General features: G+C 42.1%; 2 protein-coding genes across 2 annotated transcripts; both read right to left on the bottom strand.

Moving 5' to 3' along the window:
- Window positions 1–66: 66 nt before the first annotated feature.
- Window positions 67–12,125, bottom strand: rab14l (RAB14, member RAS oncogene family, like). The gene is made up of 8 exons (XM_034601445.1): window positions 11,970–12,125; window positions 7,452–7,510; window positions 6,249–6,302; window positions 4,899–5,076; window positions 4,063–4,129; window positions 2,865–2,952; window positions 2,408–2,438; window positions 67–2,323 (listed from the first exon to the last, which is right to left on the bottom strand). The coding sequence occupies exons 2-8, from the start codon at window positions 7,501–7,503 to the stop codon at window positions 2,146–2,148; spliced, it is 648 nt and encodes a 215-aa protein (XP_034457336.1). The 5' UTR covers window positions 7,504–7,510; window positions 11,970–12,125; the 3' UTR covers window positions 67–2,145.
- A 1,067-nt stretch (window positions 12,126–13,192) lies between these two features.
- Window positions 13,193–19,781, bottom strand: LOC117771275. The gene is made up of 3 exons (XM_034601446.1): window positions 19,363–19,781; window positions 15,935–16,075; window positions 13,193–14,103 (listed from the first exon to the last, which is right to left on the bottom strand). Exons 1-3 carry the CDS (start codon window positions 19,430–19,432, stop codon window positions 13,916–13,918), a joined length of 399 nt encoding a protein of 132 aa, XP_034457337.1. The 5' UTR covers window positions 19,433–19,781; the 3' UTR covers window positions 13,193–13,915.
- Between the last annotated feature and the right edge of the window lie 339 nt (window positions 19,782–20,120).

The following is a 20,120-nucleotide window of genomic DNA, read 5'->3' as shown; positions in this document are numbered from 1 at the left end:
ACTTTACCCCTTCAAATGTCAATCCCAAACTTTGTCAGAGAGATAAAAAGAAAACAGACTCACGTCAACAGGTTATGTATAATTTATTTTTCTGTCTAGAGTATTTTATCATTAAAATCAAAATGTCAACATTTTAAAATCATATACACGCAAGAACGCATTTAAATGTTAGCACAGCTCCTTAAAAATTTATACATATGTACGTTTTTTTCTTTTACTTGTGGACAGACAAAAGCAGGAAGTGGTCACTCCAACTGCAAAAGAGGCGGGACACAGGGAAAAGGAAGACCCGGCCCCACCGACTTCCCACGATATCAAACCACTCCCCCCAAAAAAAGTTAAGACAGCGATGCGGGCCCCCTCGTAATGTGGAGGTGCTATGATGGTTGTGGGGGGGGGGGGAAGAAAAAATATATAAACATAGAAAGTGCCCCATCCTGCCCTTTGTACAGAAATGAGAAGAACTAAGTTTGCAGACATAAATAACATCTCAATCCACTTCCTCTCCCCTCAACCAATCGGCAGGTTCAGTAGTGTGAAGACAGGGGTGGTTTGGGGGGGGGGGGGGTGTTTAGGTGTCTGTCCTTTACATACATTTATTAATAGAAACTATGTTACAGAATTTCCCAAGCATGAATTACAGGCAACCCACTAGCACGTCAACTGTACAGATCTTGGCAGAGCCAGCAAATAAATTTCTAAATCCCAAGTAGCGAGGTCATCACCAAATAGTTAAGAAGCGAGATATATACAGCTGTTCAATCAGGGAATCACTATGATACAGAACAATTGTAAAAAAAAAAAAAAAACATTATTGGATTCTGACAAATTCATTGTATTTTTTAGGGGGTGGGGGGGGCATGCTGCTTGGTGTTGTAGTACACAACTGTCATAATGAACACATCACCTCTTCAGATCAGCCACACATGAAACATAGTGGTGAGATGGTTTCAGACCATGTGAGCCACCAGTGTGGATCGTAATTATTCTAAATCGAGTGCAGCGGAAAGAGTATTAAGATTTAAGAGTAATAACGTGAATTATAATAAGGCAACAAACAATGACAAAGACAATGCTGGTAAAGACAGATTCTGTAGATAGGACCTGGGAGGAGTTTCGGGCTCAGGCGTTTGAAAGGGAATGGGTGAGCTGGTGCAAAGAAACCGATGTGAATGAATATTTCCATCCCAAAAAACGGGAAAGCCACGTTATTTTTTGTTTTTTTTTTATGTTTTTCTCAAAGTGTCAAAAAGAAACGACCCATCCAACTTCTTAAACACACCAACACTCACAAAAACACACACATAAACTGGAAAACATCCAATATTCCTTCCTACGATTTCTCCGAGGAGAGAGAGACCGAGGAATCACCCGCAAATTCCCCGTGGGTGCATTTTAAATGTCGCCCCCCCCCCTCTCTCTCCTGAGAACATCTGTGCTGCCACATCTGGCAAAAGGAACTTGCTTTGTTCCAAGCAGCGGAAACAGGATTAAAAGCCACAAACGCAGGGTTGGATCTTGCTGGAAAAAGCTTGCTCGGCTACAGTAAACCATGCAGGAGAGGCGCCAGGAGATTGGGAATATAATTTGGATCTGATTCATACTGAGCTAATGAGGGGTGGATGAAACGTGTTGCAGTGCTTACATGTCATATACAGCTATAAAACCAAACATAAAAAACAGTCTCGGTTTATCGTTATCGTATGAACATTACGTCTATCTAAAGTGTCAGTAACCCGTGTAATGTGTTGGTGGTGTCTGGGATACTACAACGGGAGGGGAGCGAAAGAGGAGCGTTATGGGATGAAAACACACTGACAGATTTGAAGGAGGAGTGAGACGGCAACAGGGGAAGGGACAAGCGAGAGGGGAGGAGGAGGAAGAAGAGGTGGAGGGGAGATGTCGTCCACGCAGCCCAGCTCAGTCTGGCCCAAGTCAATATCCGTCCCCCGTCCCTTCGCTCCGCAGCCCTGCGCTCATGCAGCTCCGGGTGCACTGAGGGAGGATGAACATACAGAAGTGACGGAATGGATGAATGATGCAAGCGGGGGGGGGGGGGGGGTGGTTTTTGAGGGGAAGGGCAGGACAGACGGAGACAGAGACAGAGAAGAAAAGGGGAGGTGGAGGGGGGTGTTTGCTTGGTCATTAGCAGCCGCAGCCTTCCCTCTGGGGCTGTGGTTCGCTGGTTAGCCGGCCACCCTGGGGGGCCGAGGGCTTGTGCTGGACCCCCGACTCGGCGGCGTTCAGGTCCAGGCTGCCATCTTGGATGTTCTGGTAGATCTTCTTAGCAGCTTCCAGGAAGGCGTCCTCCACGTTTTCACCTCTAAACACGGAACATGAACATGTGAGAGGAGGCACACGAAAGCAAGTAAGGATGTTTCAGGTTGTGGAAGTAGTGCAGACTTACGTTTTCGCACTAGCTTCGAGAAACAACAGACCTGTAGAACATAAAACAGACACGATGACAGAGTCAGTTCCAAACTCACATACCTCGAATACCAAGTCCTCGTTCGCCCTCTCTCTTAATTAACCAATCTGCTCACTTCATCCTCTATCCAGTCAAATTCTCCTAGTTTGTGTCTCAGAAATATAAATAAAAACCGATGTTAATCTTCACTTTTGTCTGTTTAAAATCAACCACAGGGTCTTTTATTATAAACATTCATGAAAGAACACAGAGGCTAAATCAAATTATGATTATAAATATTTGGACATGTTGGGATTCCTGGGAATGAGGATCGAGCTGTCAGAGATTTGGAAGATGCTGCAGAAAACGTATGACTAGTTACCAGCTGATTAGTTTCTTCTACCTAAACACCTTTTCCTCTGTCTTCCCTACGAGCGCTGTTCTGTGTCTGACTCACCGTTCTCCTCAGCAAATTGCTTCGCCTCCTCGTATGTGACGTCCCTCTGGGCCTCCAAATCTGCTTTGTTCCCTATGAGAATGATCACCTGAGAATACAGACGGATAAAAAGACAGTGAGACACTAATATTGACAGAAATTTGCTTTCTAAACCGCCAAGAGATGAGAGAACGCTGTTATAACATTGACTTCTCTGTTTCAAAAGGGGGCCCCAAGCAACAGTGATGTAATTAGACCTGTAATGAACTGATGTAATGTAATGAGCCTCCTTTTAGCCGACTGACGCACTTTTCTGTTTCCTTTCTTCAATCTTAATCAGTCTATTTTTAACCTTTTTTTCAGAACTTCTCAAAAATGATCCTCACAGCCAGAACAGCTAAAAATGAATTATAACTTATCAGCATGGAGGAGAAAGTTAAAGTCTGACACGGCAACAGGATTCATGGGATGACACTAATCTGCTGCATAACCAGAATACATAGAGCGAACAAAGAAATCTGAATTAATATAACAATTTCATTAAAACAAATATAAGTACTGTTGATTTGACACCAGTGTTTACACGTTTTTTTGCCTCAGACTGTTACGGGGCAAAGTGAGAACGTGTGACAGGTTATTTATAACCGATTGCTACATAACAAAGTCTTATAAAACTTAAATTAAATTGACAACAATTGGGCCAGAATGTAAGATCATTGGGTTTCCCATCTCAGATTAAAGCAAAAAAAAACAAAAAACACAAGCCATGACTGGACAACAACAGCGCCACCACATGGCTGCTGCAACACACTTCAGCAGGAACAGCAATGATCAACACAACAGCTTCAGCCGACAGACCTGGAGAATGTTTACCCTGTGGCTTTGTGTTTTACATAGATAAACATGGAGGCTGAACACTAGGAAAACATTTGTATTTGGGAATGGAGGTGACGTGCTGCAGAAGCCCAGTTCTCTGAAGGAGCACAGGCAGAGTAGAGCAGTATGATTGAAAACTAATCATATTGAAGGAGAAATCCAATTTAAGGAAAAGACAGAGCTCCGAGGCTTCAAACCCTCTCAGGGAGGAGGCAGGAAATAAAGCAGCAGAAGAGAGAGGGAGTATTTGAAAGAAATAAGAGTGGAAATCACACAGTAAAGAGTAAATACAGAGAGCAGGGGGTATAAAGAATAATCAAATGATGTGGATATGGGTTCTTACAGTATTGGGGTTGGTGAGGTTTCTGGCATCAGTCAACCAGCTGCTGAGGTGGTTGTACGTGCTTCTCCTGCAGAACATCAGAGAGCGACAGGTTACTATGAGGACAAGCAAAGAGCTAACATCACAGGACATTTGTCATTAATATAATTTAGGGTATAATCTTAAATTTACCTTTTCTAATAAAGGTAACATTTCCTAAACAAAATGACAACAACCATCGACAAGTAACAGAGAAAATGGTCCAAAACTAAAAATATGTTCTACTAAAATGTAATTGGAAACACTTTACTTATTAAACTAGGCCACACAAAACTACAGGGAATGATACCAATATAAAGACCAGTTTAATTACAGATTATGAATAAGGAATTATCAGCCCTGAGTTTAAAGCGAACATTCATGACACAATGAACACTTTTGTAAGTCTCTCCTTCTTTCCATGGGACCTTCAGAAGCTGTGTGCAGCCAAATGAACAGTGATGGTAACAGTTCTTGTTAGTTTTTCCAGTTAAGCAGTGTTTCTGGGACCCAAGGGGCCCTGACAGGAGTTGGGAGTGGCGTGGACACATTCCACATGTTGGACTGTGTTTATTTAGCGGACCACTGATACCATCTAACAGTTTGGACAAGGACACAAGCTGTAAACCTGTTAATGTTTGTTCAGGAGGGAGTCTGTGGGACTGAGCTGCAGTCGTCAGCGGCTTTAGCTTTAATCTAACTTAAAAATGCCCAAGATGGTTATCACGTACTACATCAACGTTTTGGGGTTGACTCCCTGTGGTTGATGTGTATCTCTCTCACACACACATTAACACAGAACAAGCATGCTTGCATACCTGGTGATGTCGTAGACCATGAGTGCTCCTGCGGCACCGCGGTAGTAGGAGCGGGTGACGGCCCTGAAGCGCTCTTGTCCCGCTGTGTCCCAGATCTGCAGCTTGATCTTCTGGCCACTCACCTCGATGATTCTGGTACCAAACTCCACACCAATCGTGTGGGGACAGTCCGCCATGACTGGGGAGAGGAAGTGAGATTACAGTGAATTCAATTCTGTGATGATTTGTTTTTTAACTGATGCTACTTCCTCAATGTTTGTATATTTTTACTCAGTTTCTCATCCTGAAAATACTGCACGCATTTCTGTAACCATCTTTTGTGGTGTTACATTTTTACCTCGGCCAAGGAGGTCACGTTTTCGCCCCTGTCCTTTTGTTTTTTTGTCTGTAGGCTGTATTACTCAAATACTATTCAACTGATTTCCATAAAATTTTGTGGAGGGGTCGGGCATGACACAAGGAAGAACCCGTTCAATTTTGGATAAAAGGGCCGATACTGGAATTTCTTTCACTGTCTTTTAGATGTATGCGCTCTCTGAGTGCCCTTCTAGGTTTTTAACCTCAATTCACACTTTACATCATCAAGATGATGACCACACCTCATTTTCATTTACTCTGAAAATGTGACACACATTTATTATTGAATTTGTGAACCATTGTGTAATGTGTATACAGTCTCACACTATTTCTCTCTCTCTCACACACACACACACACACACACACACACACACACACACACACACACACACACACACACACACACACACACACACACACACACACACACACACACACACACACACACACACACACACACACACACACACACACACACACATTGTAAGAAAGCAGCAGGTGCATCAATAATAAATCATTCATTATACTCCCAGTAAACTGAAAGCGTCAACACCCACAAAGCAGCAAATGTCTTTAAAACTGACACTTAAAAATCGTTTCTATATCACCCACGTGTGTGTGTGTGTGTGTGTGTGTGTGTGTGTGTGTGTGTGTGTGTGTGTGTGTGTGTGTGTGTGTGTGTGTGTGTGTGTGTGTGTGTGCAGGATGTGATCGTGGACGAGTGGATGAGGAACACAGCATCTGGCTTGTTAATAGTGGCACTAAACAAAACGGAGCTGAATGGTAATGGGAAGCTGCAGCTGACTCACGAACAGAAGAGGAGTCTCACTGCTGAGCTCACACTTGACTTGTATGCCACTGACTTCCGCTGGCATATAAAGAAATCTAAAGTGATTCAGGCGCACCAGTTGAACCTGGCAGCGGCAACCTTGCATACACTCAGGCACACACACACAGAGATTAAAAAGGAGTCAGAATCAGGGCAGCACTTACATTTCTTTTCTGTGAACTGGTGAAGCAAACATGACTTCCCTACCCCCATGTCCCCTGTGGAGAGAGACAGAGAGAAACTCAGGTCAACCAAGGAAATAACACAGGAATAATTGTCTATTCAAGCCTGCAGTGTTGCCCCCATGCATGATGTAGCAGCCCCTCTAACAGTCAGCGACGATATTTAAAATTTCATGACGAGTAGTGGCAGCAAAGAGCCGACAGATATGGATTTTTAGGGGCCAAAGCCAAGATTAGGAAGTAAAAAATTCTAATACCGATATATTGGTCGATGTACACATTAAAAATTTGCAATGATTTAAAAGATGACGTTATGAAACCCCTATAACAAGGAAATGTAATTAAAGCTTGAAATAAATATATATTAATAACTATAAATAAAACGGTCGGGCTCTATGGTAAACTGACATTAAGCATTTATAATGTATTCTGTCCTTCAGAGTTTGTTGATACTGAATCTGCTTATAACCATTTTGGAAACAATGGTAAATTGGTTTTGGGCCTTAATCCTGTTTGAGCAAACATCTGTGATGAGTCCATTTGCAGCTCAGCAAAATAAGAAAAATAATGCTGCAACAACAAAAAAAAAAACATCTGTATAAGGGATGAGTATACTGACAAATTTGGTTTTCAGTGAACATTTAAAGTGAGACCATTTTTGAATGTGATTGATGAATTTGATATTCTCACGCAAGAGAATGCTGAAAATTACCAAACCGAGGTTGAGTCTTTTTTATTTTCTTTTGCTCAAAAATACGCATAAAAAATTCAATGCAACAAACACGATTGTGAGATCTTTCAAAAACAGTTTGTGATACAAACTATTCAAAAACATCAGTGTTAAAATGAAGGGGAAAACAATACATAAACAGAAAGCTGAAGTAAAAAGCAACTTCCCCTTCAGGCTGCTCCTCATTCACACCTTAACACACCCACTTAAACTCTGAGGCGGTGGTGTAATAAGTTTGATAAACAGCCCAGAGCTGGGGGGGGTGTGTGTTTATGTACAAGTCTGTAAATGTATGAACAAGTAAAAGCAGCAGTGTGTTCACTTAGAGGAACCTGTCAGCAAAACTTCATATTAAAGACATATCAACACTGTATGCTTATCAGTTCAGACCCTGTACTCATCAGCGTAACCTGCTACAGAGACTGCACTGGTCGTCAATGGCGTTGTTCACTTACCGATAATGATGTATTTGAAAATGTAGGAGTAGTTGTACGGTGCAGTGGCCATTGTGGCTCTGAAAGAGAGAAGAAGGGGGAGATTTAGGTATTTAAACAGTCAAAGACAATATGCTGTTTACAACTTAAGTCATTCCAGGTAATAAAAGTAGGAGCAATAGTTCATCATGCAACACAATTTTGTTCTTGTGCAGCACTGACCACATTACTTGTGCATGCTGGGTAACTGAATATCAGCATGAGCACATTATTGTGTTTGAATTCAAGTTCTGACTCCAGGTGAACAAATACACACTACGTTGTAAATAATAAAAACAAACAAAAACATTTGCACTTCACAGAGATTAGAAGACTCAAATGTCTTAGATAATTCTCAAACAGGTGACAGACATACCAAATTTATACATCTCAAAAGTTGAATCATATCAGACCAATAATTTGTGGACAGAAAAGGGCAGATCTGTCATTCGCAATAAACTGTTCACTTTCATACACATGTGAATGAACTATTGGTTTAAGACTTTATTTCAAGGTACTAAAAATGAAGCTAAATGAGAGTTGTAAGGATTTGTTTACAGCTCCCCCCCCCCCCCCTGCAAACAAATCCTTACAACTCTCATTTAACCTGATACCTTATCAAAGAAACACAAACACAGATTTGTAAAATGCCTGAATACAGTTAGGGGGAATGGTGCCAGGTCAGAACTAAACCTGAGGCCTCAAGCCTTCATGCAATCTGTACAACTGAAGTCATTTTGAACAGTTACCTTAATGATTAATTGTGTTACTACCATATGTGATTAAACTTGTTTCTTTGCAGATAAAATATCTGTTGAGATTTCAGAGCTCACATCATCTTTCACATGCTGCGCCAACGTTCACATGGCCGCGAGCGGAGTGTTCACTACAATGCTGCTCATTATGTCCATCTCACTCCAACTCAGTTACATGGCAATCAGGGTTTGTTTTGCTTCCCTTCATAACAACCTTCAAACCAAACAATCATTAGTCTCGCTACAATTTATGTAACATTAATGTGACAATTTTGAATGAATGATACTGTATGCAGCACATTTGCCTGTGCAAGAACATGAGATATGAATATAAACAAGTAAGGTGACGGATCATTTATAAACACACAGGGATAAAGAAAGCTCCACCAACAACATCATCCTGCTCCCTCCACTGTAACAATGACACCGGCTAATTGTGATGCCACTGGAACGAGTGTGTCTCCAGGTAAACAGTGCGGTACTTAAATGTACAGAAAAACACCACCAGCATCATAGGCCCAGAGCTAAAAATAGTCCCGACACCTATCTCATATCCACGGATGCTTCACTGCACACAGTCCACTTACAGCACACAGACAAAGGAGAAGCCATCAGACTAAAACAAAATAGCGTTTGCACAAATATAAGGGTTTAACAGCCGAGGGGAGAAAACCTTACTCAGGTTTGTTCATAATTAAATGATCTGGTCACGTATGACATCGGTGAAGCCGCGTTAAACAGCAGGTAGCTTTTCCTCATGATCAGTGTCAATGTGAAATTCAGTTTGCAAAGCTACTTCCTGACATCGAGGCTAATTTGTTGTCCTGAAATACTGCTTCATAATTCTGCATTGGGGAGCTGCTGTACAGCGTAAGAAGTTAATAATTCAGGCCTTACAATCAGGAGCATAATCATTTCGTAGCCTGATGGTTTCTATGTCCCTTGCAAAGAATATTTGCCTTAAACCAGTGCTTCTCTGTCTGATCTGAGCTCCAGGAAAACTGTGCTGCGATTAAAGGAGTTCCTGGAAACTGAAATCTCTGTGCCACATCAGACCCCAGTGCCGGTGTTATGCTCACATTTCAGCATCTGCAGTTCAGTGACCACGTTTGACCAAATTAATGCCGACACAGCCGAAAGAAATGTGAATGGGGTGTGATAAGAGAATCTAAGAGAATTTAATAGACAGAAAATGAAGAGAGCTTGCGAGGCTTCGTAGTGAAGGTTTACTCAGCTCGATGTCAGAGAACTCAAGTTTTGATAAGAACGTTGGGTCATGTACCCTCATGTCGGCTCTCATTGACTTCAGCTACAACCCTATGAGGAAAATACTGGAAAAACGATGCCTGAAGCATCATGATGAATTGTAATATTAATAAGCAGAGATAAATTGAATACAAAAACATAGATAATGAAATTAAATAGCTCAAAGTACATTTTAATATTTCAAATATCCTGACACAAAGCTACTGTATGTCTTAATTTGAAACTATACTACTACTACAGCTTGTACTGGCACCAGAGCAGGCTCGGGCTGTGACTGTGTACTTGTTGGTGGCCTCAGAAAAGACTTGGCTCGCACTTACCATCCACTGCAAACTGCAACTTGACCTGACATTTGGTTAAGTGCTCAACACTAACCAACTGAAGCCACAAGCAGTGTGTATGACGTTGCTTTTTACATTTTAATACAGGATGTGGGAAGCTACCTTGTGAGAAAAATAATAACAGTACACTTGCATCACAAGCATGTTTACATACCGAAGCAAATCAGGCTGAGTTCAAGGATGACACACTTGTTTACATTATTACTTAATGCATTAATTCTCAACCCACTTAGTCTGATTGATATAACTGAATAAAGTCCCAGAAACTGCACTGACCAGGTGCCGAACTGAAACAGACACTGCGACCAAGTCATGAACTATTACACAGTTAATTAACCTTCAAAGTCCTGGCATAACATTTAATGGCCTTTATCTGGACTGCCTCCTGTCACATGACCCTCATGTGGCATCTTGATCCCCCAGTGAGACCGTTTCCAGTGCTCTTGGAAAGAGCAGCTGTCACAGACAATATCCCGGACCCGTCACAGAATGTGATTCCATTACGATACTTGTTTTGTGCTCATTATGCAGAAACAAACCCCACGAGTAGCCATCGAGGAGAAGGCGAGTCCGGATCATGTGATCAGACTGCAGCCTCAGCACTTCTCCCTCACTCCCCAACTAACTGAGCCTTCCTCCTGAGACACCACGTCAAAGCCCTTTCCCCTGTCAACAGCCACTTCCCATAAAGAAAAAAGGGAGGACGGATGACTTTTGCATTCCTCAAATCCGGGCTATCAGGAAATCATGACACATATCCACACAGGGAGGCTCGGAGATGTCCAGGCCCACTACACAAATCATGTGACTCCTTTCAAGCACTGAAAACAACATTATGAGATCATCACTGCCGTTTACACGCAAGGCGAAGTAAATAATCGCAATACACACAAATTGACTCAACGTTGATTTATGGCATTTACACCGTTAAAGTCGTTACAATAAAAAAACAAGTGTGGTTGTTATGTCCCGAGTGAAGCCTGTAAACAGAACTGGCACAAGACACAGAAATGATGCAGCATTTTGTGTTGGATTAAGATTGAATTTTGCAAATGTACAACGCGACAATCGCGGTCTGCTTCGTTTCCAAAATTCAGTTTTGACCTTTTACGTGTCTGTTATTTGGGGGAAATAGAGCTATAGAGGAGGCTAGCAGACTGCTGGCGACGGAATTAGCACGTAGCTAATGCGTTGCGCTACATTAGAGACGATTACGGTATTAGCAACACTTCCATTCAAGAAAGCAGAATAAACAAAGGCCTCAACATATACGGATGAAAACAAACCGTAATGGTATGGTCAAAAATGATCTCTATGATATGACACTGTAACATCACGCCTGGTGCCAGACGATGCTAGCTAGCTTAGCTCAAACCGGCGAATTTACAGTGTCGTGTTGGTCGATCGTCTGCTGCTAGCTGGAAAACAAGAGGCTAGAAATGCAATTAGGAAGAAATCAAAGCTAGCACCAGCTAGATTAAGTTCCCGGACGATCGCGACTACTTCTCCGCACGGCCCATTACTAGCTGTTGTGACAGGTGATTTTGCGTTAGCTGGCTGCCTGCTTTCTGTCAGCAATGGATGCAGCTTGACAACAGATCACACAAAGTACAATACGCTGGTCAGTTACCCGCATCAACACATAGACAGTCGAGCCATGTGATTAGTATAACCACGTCGGACAAACACATTTGTCCTCGGCACAGTATCACCCAAGCCAACACACACACACACACACACACACACACACACAGCTAGCGTTAGCTTTAGCATACTAGTTGACCAGCTAGCTGCGAGGGTTGGATTATGGTAGAAACGCCACTTCGCTAGCTTGTCAACGTTTGTTTACACGTCACCGAGCAAGTCCCCTTTCGCCCACAATAGCAACATCCAGCGGTTTGATCGCTAACATCTCCGATTCGCGGCAGCTAACGACAGACACTGACCAAGTATTAGCCATCTGTTAGCTAGCCTCGTTAGCTTTCCAATTAGCTCACCACTGACAAACACAGGCTGGCTAAACTGCTCCAGCTGTTCAAACCTTGTTAACACCGACGTCTCCACGTTTGTTAGACACCACGCACGTGTATGCGTGTACATACGTGCGCGTGTGAACGATGTCCAGTTTCTGTGCTCACCAGGAATGGAGTCTTTTGGAGCTGGGAGTAGTTGAGCTGCTCAGAGGAGGTCTGCAGGTTATCCTGGCTCAAGTCTGATCTGTCTATCCAAGATGGCTGCTCGCGGCACAGGGTTTCCTCCGCTGTGCACAATGGGCTTCTGGGACAAAGAGCATCGTGTGCGGTGGTTTGCGGTTCGAGCACCGTTTCTGCGGAGGGTGACCTCACCTGCGCAGGTGAGGTCATGCATGTCACGTGAAGGCTACGGTTCTCAACGCAGGGTCAGTGCACGATCACATTATGGAAGCATCGATCAGGTGAAATCATGAGATGCAAGACTGAGGGTTCAGAGGCACCTGCTTCACCTGGGTTCACCTGGGGGCCAGCAGATATGCAATTATTTGTATTGAGCCTAAAAATCTTTGTTTATTTACATCCCCATTGCTCATTGCTTTGGCAAGAAAACCTTTCCTGGAGTAGAGATTACATATAATAAACAAATATTTTCATATATAATACGAAATGTACTTACGACAAAACATTTGCCTCTAACTGTGTAACAACATAAAATCCATACATGCAAACCATTAAATAAGCATTAATAATAATAAAAAGTGAATTACTATGAAAGGTAATTAAAAAAAAAACAGAAAACCTGTTTAGCTTATTTATTTTGCAGCTATGTCTTAAAGTATTAATCACTAATGTATATTACTGTTTATTATTTCCTTATTGCTTTTATGTAAGTGCAGTGGTCTTTGCTTGGTTTGTAGCCAATATGACATCATATGTAAACAAACTGACCGCTTGTACACCCCCCCGCCCCCCCATTTTAAACCAGGTTAGTCAGGTCTGTTAATGTTTTCATCATATGCAAACAATCAGAAAACAGGGCAATGAGCTCTTTATTTAACATCTGGACCTGGTATGTTTTCTGCATGACAGATTTGTTCCTTATAACACATACACTATACTAAACAAGTAAAGCCCCACTCTAAAATATCCATATGAACTCTGCCATAATAAAGTTAGTCTATAAGTATATTTTATTTAAATTATTCCATGTCAGAGTAGCATCTTTTCATATGTAAAATGAAAAGCACTCTTCTATTCAGTTGACCAATACAGTTTAATGCAGTCGAATCAACTCACAAGAAATCATGTACCACAAGTATTTCTATGTGTTTTATGTGTGGTGTGTGACTTACGTGGCATGTCATGGAACAAAAGAAATATCCAGAATATTTTCCTTTAAAAATATGAAATGTTTTATTACAGCAATTCACAACATTACATGCTTCAACTGTACAATATTTCTCACTATCTTACATAGAACCACATGCAGTGTGCTCTCCCAAGCTCAGCCTGGAGAACTGGACTGTGCACTAAAATAAAAAATATCTCTCATGTTGCAAAGTGTCATGACTCAGAGTCACGACAGCAAAGTAAATCTGTGACCTTAAAAGAACACACCGCACACAAAGACTTGCTCTTGAGAAAGATGAAAAATGAAGTCTTGAACAGAGAAGATGAATTTATGTTTGGAGCCTGTGTAAAAAATGAAGTCAGTGTGTTTCTGCTCATTTGGATCTACTTACTTAAAACTTTTAAAACAAATGACTCTAATGAAGATCTTCTATCCATGGCAACAACACAACCCATAATATCCTGTTTATTTCAAGCTACATTTGAGAAAGTGGATCTGCCCAATGAATACACTCATGGCTGTTTCATCGTTCTTTTGATCAAACATATTCACACGATTATTTTGCCCTTTCTGTGACTGTAAGTCCAAGTTAACAATAGTAACGAAAGCTACATGTCAAGGTGCTCGCCTGTATCACCAGTAAAACGCTCATTCCGCCCTACACATGAGCAGCTGAGAAAACACACGTACGAGCTTCTCATACAAAATGTTTCTCCCATTGTCCATCGGTGTTGTGTTCCTCTTCGAAAATGATTCCATATCACCACCACATCCTCATCAGCAAGAGGCTGAACAGCCCGCAGACATAAGGGAGTGTGCTCGGCCTCCAGGAGGAGGTGCTGTTACACAGGTCTGAGTCACAGCAGTGGATGCGCACCCCTGGCAGCTCATGTTGCTGGCAGTGTCTGGATGTGGCACAACCGCTGGTCAGGACAATACCCAGGGCCGCTGGAAGGACAGGAGAGGGAGACAGGTCAGTCAGGGAAGAGTGACGAGCTGCTGTTTAGCTCAGCAAGAAAAGAAAAAAAAGCACAAGTAAGCATCCAATACTGCAAGTGTGTAATGAGGAAGCGAGACACACTTCACAGCATGTTTCCCCACAAGCCGAGAAACCAAGGCTTTCACACTGAGTACATTTTGTACTCTTTAATGCAGAAATGAAAGAGTTGGAGACCCACTGTCAAAAAAATCAGAATATCTTGTAAAGTCTATATTTAAATCTAAAATATACTGAAAAATATACAAAGTGAGTCGTGTCAAACCTATAATCCACTCTTTGACATTAGAGCAGCAAATCCACCAGATTCTCTCTCACTAGTGGTTGTCATATTGTCTTGAAGTAAAGCATTTCAATGATAACTGACATTCAGGAATTACTGTAATACAGTTTGTGTTATATATTGACTGTTCCTAGTTCCTGTAACGAAGTGCATGATTTTAATCTGGAAACAACAGTTTATAGTATTTACACACAACTCTTGTCAAGGGTTAAGGCCAGATGATATCACACCTTAAGCCCTATGAGGCATATTATGGTTTGTGAATATGGGTTACACAAATGAAATTTCATTGATCCAATCCTTGCCCTACTTCAGCTTATCTACAGTTATTTTTGCAGATCATCTTCCTCTGACGTCGCCAGACAAACGGAGTTCAGAAGTGGTTGTTTCAAATTCAAGTGGACACCCTCACAGAGCTCATACCTCCACCAAGGCTAAATAACCCTATATCTTGCAATGTCAAAGAAAGTGAAAAAAAATATCCTGGATTTGCTCAAGAATTTAGAGGGGTCCTTCTGGGGTCTTGCCCCCAACCCTCCTCAAAATGTCATGGAAATCGGTTGTGTGGTTTTCACGTGATCCTGCTAACTAAGGTACGCAGATGAAAACATAACCTTTTAGCGGAGGTTGAAAAAAAGCAACGGTATTCAAGTTATCTGAGGGCAGCGGTTTGAAAAGATCAGCCTGGCTCCTTCGGTAACATTGTGATGATGATCCTTAGTCTCTTAACATCACATCTCATGAAATTATGCAGGTTTTTTCCTGTCAGGAGTCCTCACTTCACATGTAGGTTGGGGCCAATTGAGGCTTGTTATGGATTAAGGGCAGATTCTTGTTTCTGAGGACATGGAAATGTGAACCTCACTGTTCTGTTTGTTTGGGGTTTGGCGTGGTCACGTGAAGATTAACAGGCTTACACGGCCACAGATTACCACTGCTTCAAGATTTTTGACAGAGTGCCTGTCATGCCGTGTCAGACGGGCTGTTGTCAGTCTGAGGTTGCTGAGCTTCTCTGCGAATGGAAGAAGGTGCCTCATCAGCCCTTTCAACATGAAAGAGACGTCAAGCAAACAGCTGGATCGTCCACGCTCCCGTGAATATCAGCAGAACCACTCATCTGACCATCAACATCCTGTCGTGGATGTCCACATCCTCCGTTTGACTTAACATCTCACAATGACTGACTTATAATTTACTCAGCAAAGCACACCAAAGTAGGATTATGTAACTACGCTCAGTGCAAGGGGAGAGAGAAGAATATTCACAGCAGCGGACAAAAAAAACCATTTACATGAAAGTATGATTAAAAACGATTATGCCAATGTCCAGTGGCACGTCAGGGAGGGAGTTCAACATTTATTATCCTGCAATACCCTATAAACATTCTCCAAATAAGAATACACAGTTGCATTAACTCAAAGATTTAGAGGCTGGAGAGGAGAGGAGAGATTGTGAATATGATATCAGTTTATTAGTCAGTAAATATTACGTTCACTCACTGCTCTCTGTCTTGATGCAGAAGCGGTGCTTGAAGCCCCTGTGTGAGTGGGTGCAGGTGATGACCTCTGGGTTGGAGCAGCCCACGTCCACGTACTTCTGGCCCTGGAGGATGTTGCAGCCATAGCACTGCAGCCCCTGGACTGTAGGGGGACACACAGACCAGTACGTGACAACTTGTTACTGTCAATTTATTATGGTGTGTCGGCTTGTGGTGTGAAGCTTAGCAAATGAATGATGTATGTAAATCACCCCAGTAGAATTGCTATCACACGAAGATATTTATTAACTTAACATCATGAGAAGACAGGAGGAGAGAGAACAGGAGCACCAGGAGATGTAGACAGAACCAATGAGAGCTGATTGTTATGATTGTTATAAAGGTGGAGCAATATAAAGCCATCATTTCCCAGTTTCAATCCATGACAGGCTTTGTTGTTACAGTTTGCTGGTGTAGTCAATCTTATATTTAACACCTTTATACTGAATACCACTACAAATTGTGTGTGTGTGTGTGTGTGTGTGTGTGTGTGTGTGTGTGTGTGTGTGTGTGTGTGTGTGTGTGTGTGTGTGTGTGTGTGTGTGTGTGTGTGTGTGCGTGCGTGCGTGCGTGTGTGTGTGTGTGTCACATTATGGGGGACTTGTCTTCCTTATGGGGACACAAAGCAAGTCCCCATAATGTAAATCATTGCATTTTAAGGTGGAGACATTATGTTTTCAGGTTAGGTTAAGGTTAAGATTAGGTTAAGTTACAGTTAGTCTCCAGGAAATCAATGTAAGTCAATGTAATGTCATGGAGACGTGTGTGTGTGTGAGTGAGCCACTCATAGAACTTAAAATGCACCAAATTTGCTGGTAATGGTGATATTGAAACGACAGGATGAAAGGTTTCCCAGTTCCTAATTGCAATTGCCCGAACCGCCACTTGACTATTATGTGTTGGTGACTCAAAATCTACATCAGAGGCATTGGAACTGACCTGGATTCAAATTTGAATCACTTTTTAGATACAACTTTAAAAGGAGCATCACAGTCTTTCTTATTGTAGGCATGGAGGTATATTTTCCTTCTCCTCACAAGCTTGTGCTTAAGGGTGATTCACTACTACACCCAATCTCAGGCAGTCTGCCTGCCAGCTCCAGCTTGTGATCTCAGTGCTGCGTCTCTACCACTCAGCACCCTATTAGTGCTATAGAGGCTGAAGCACAGAGGAGGACTTGAGAGAGGGACCTTATCAACATGCAGCCACATTATGCAGTTTGCTTTTCCTTCTCAGCTGGTTTCTCAAAATGATGCACTCGGTTAATATGATAATTTGCCGAAATATGGGTTTGGTCCCTGCTGCTAAAAGAGGAGCTGGCAGGCGTTAGGATCACAATACAATTGAATTCTTAAAGATATCTCTACAGAAATAAAATGCTCCGAAGACTTCTTTCATCTTAAGTTGCCATACCACTGCACTTCCCAAATGTCTAACTCCCTCAAGAAAGTCAGGCTAAGCCTAAACAGAACAAATCCACCAGGGCTTAAAGGGATTATCTGTAAATTCAGACCCCTCACACACCTGTGCCTGACCTACGAAATCCCACACACACAAGGTAGAAGATCAGCTTTGGCTGAAACCAATCCTCGCTCTTTATCTGTGCCGCCCTGTGGACTCAGTGGCGAGGGCAGAGAGCGGAAGCCAGCCTCTCGCTGCCACCGCTCCGTTAAATAGCCCAGCAAAAGCTCTGATGGAGCTTTCAGGAGCAAACTAATCCCAGGCAAATGCTCTTACAAAAATCACTTTAGAAATCTGCTGGAATCAATGTAAAGCCTCACAGGGACAGAGAGCACATGCCAGCCTTTAGGGGATGTGTCATCGTTTCCTATTGGTGATACACTATATGCAGGGAAAGCTCCCCATAAATACTGGAGTCTTTCATTAGAGCTGGGTAATAGTAAAGGAAGTGCAAAGCAGTGGAATGGTCATTTACATCTGCTTAGCAACCTCATTTAAAAATTCCCTGTGATGCAATGTGGCTCGACGCCGTGCATGAAACATAGAAAAGCTTTCCGGCGTGACTATTTGTCAACATAATGAGGACATATTGGAAAGACATTCAGCTCCCATGGTACAATGCAATTTATTATGAGTATACGCCAGATCATTTCCCAGTATGCACTGCAAATGTTGATTAAGTCTGACTATGTCAATTTATATTCTGACCTACATCTAAATTAGTATTACGCATGAAGTACTGCCATTTGCATTTCAACACAGAACCAATCGTGTCTGCAGTAGTTGATATATAATAAATCTATATTGAACACAAACAGAAAAACTAGAATGACTTGAATTATTATAGAAATATTTGGATTTAATTTAGAATAAATAATACAGATGGCTTATCTCATTATATATTGATATTTTTAGCTTTTTCAGTAGCACTTAAAACTGAATGCAGTTTGATCACTATAATCAATATGGACATACTGCTAATAGGTAATGAATATGGTGCAATTATGGTATTGAGCTCCTCTGACAGTTAGGGTTCATTAACAACAAAACAAATGCTATCTAACACCATCCATGTTTTGAATATCATATGTTTAAATTGTTGGAATTCATTCAGATGGATTACATTACATGACTAAAATAGATCTCATGATATTTCAGGGTGAGACCTAACAATAATCTAGAAATCTGATACTGCAGAACATCCAGATTAGTTGCCTCTCGTGGATGTTGCCTCATATTGGTAAACCCCCACATCGTTAATCTGGTCTGGAGCTCACTGCACCCTCTGGTTTGGCACTGGGATCAGAGGTGATCTGACTCGGACCAAAAACACAGAGATACGAATCAAGCAAAGCAACATCTCAGCACACGTCAGCCCAGTTCCTTCTCAGTGAGACACTAACGCTGCGGAAGAGCCGAGTCAGGTCAATCATTATTGCTCTGTAGGGAAATTTAGTTTGCCACCTATGTATATTACCTATTGTTAAGAGTCATATAGATTTGAACTCCCAAGTCAATTTCAAGCAGAACAAAGGCTTATTAATTGGAGTCACCTTTCAACATAGTCGTTCAGTATATTAATGTTGGTCTGGAACATTCCGAGACCTGCTTTGTGTAATTCTACTGCTGTGTTAACATTTTGCAAACATTAAAAGTTGTTTTTAAAATAACAGGGTACTTTACCTATTGTATTTATACACTGCAGCGCATATAATATATTACCTGTCTGACTGTACATTTATTATTGATGACTTTGCTTGCAAAGGCTGCTGTAAGTGAAGACTATTGTATTTTGATATCATTAGTGCCCAGTGTAGTTTATTTTGTCTCTCACACACAAATCTATACATGCACGTGCAAGCCAGTTCCTATGCGTCTCTGCGCTACAGAATTCTCCATACAAATATATACAGTATATATCCTACTTACCTTGTGCCAAGCAGAGTGCCAAAACCAAGATAAATCCAAGCCCATACACCAGCCAGGTATGTAAAGTCATGGATGCAGCACAGCAAGTGATGGTCAGTGGTCAGTGCTGGAGGAGAGAGAGAGCCCAAGATTTGCTCTGCTCTCATCTAACAGTCCACCAAAACACAGAGAGAGAAATCAGGCAGAGATCCTGCACTTTCCAGAGCCCTGAGCAAACCCAACTGTCTCCCTCCACCGCAGTCTCAGCGAAGCTCGCGCAGTGTGCGAGTGAACTGCCTGTGAGAGTCCAGCGAGAGAGGGAGCCAACCATCCAGACAGTCAGTCAGCTCAGCAGCCAGTCAGGCAAAGAGACGAGGGGGAGGAAGATAAGTGAGCGCAGGAGCTAAATAAATGAATGTCTTCCTCAGTGGTCTCCTCACGTCCTGAGGAGGAGAAGCTGGGGGATTTGATCACAGGGAGGAAAAAAAAAAATCTCATGTCACCTGCCGAAGAAGCTCCATCTCTCATTAGAGATGAAAACAAACAGTGTGGCAGTGAGTGTGGTCTAGTTGGGGCAAACACATCAATCAGGATTAATTCCTGATTGATAATCCATTGCTTCTAATAATAGCCCTATCAAAATGTGCTAAAAGCCCCGGGACTAAATGGGATGGCACGGCAGGGGGGCCAGGTTGGTGTGTTTATGTGAGTTTGAATATGTTTGTGTCCCAGAGTGGGGGCAATGCCAAAGGACACACACACAAACACACACGGACGCA

Source organism: Hippoglossus hippoglossus, chromosome 12 (assembly GCF_009819705.1).
Source record: "Hippoglossus hippoglossus isolate fHipHip1 chromosome 12, fHipHip1.pri, whole genome shotgun sequence".
NCBI lineage: Eukaryota > Metazoa > Chordata > Actinopteri > Pleuronectiformes > Pleuronectidae > Hippoglossus > Hippoglossus hippoglossus.
This window is presented reverse-complemented; position numbering and strand designations above follow the sequence as displayed.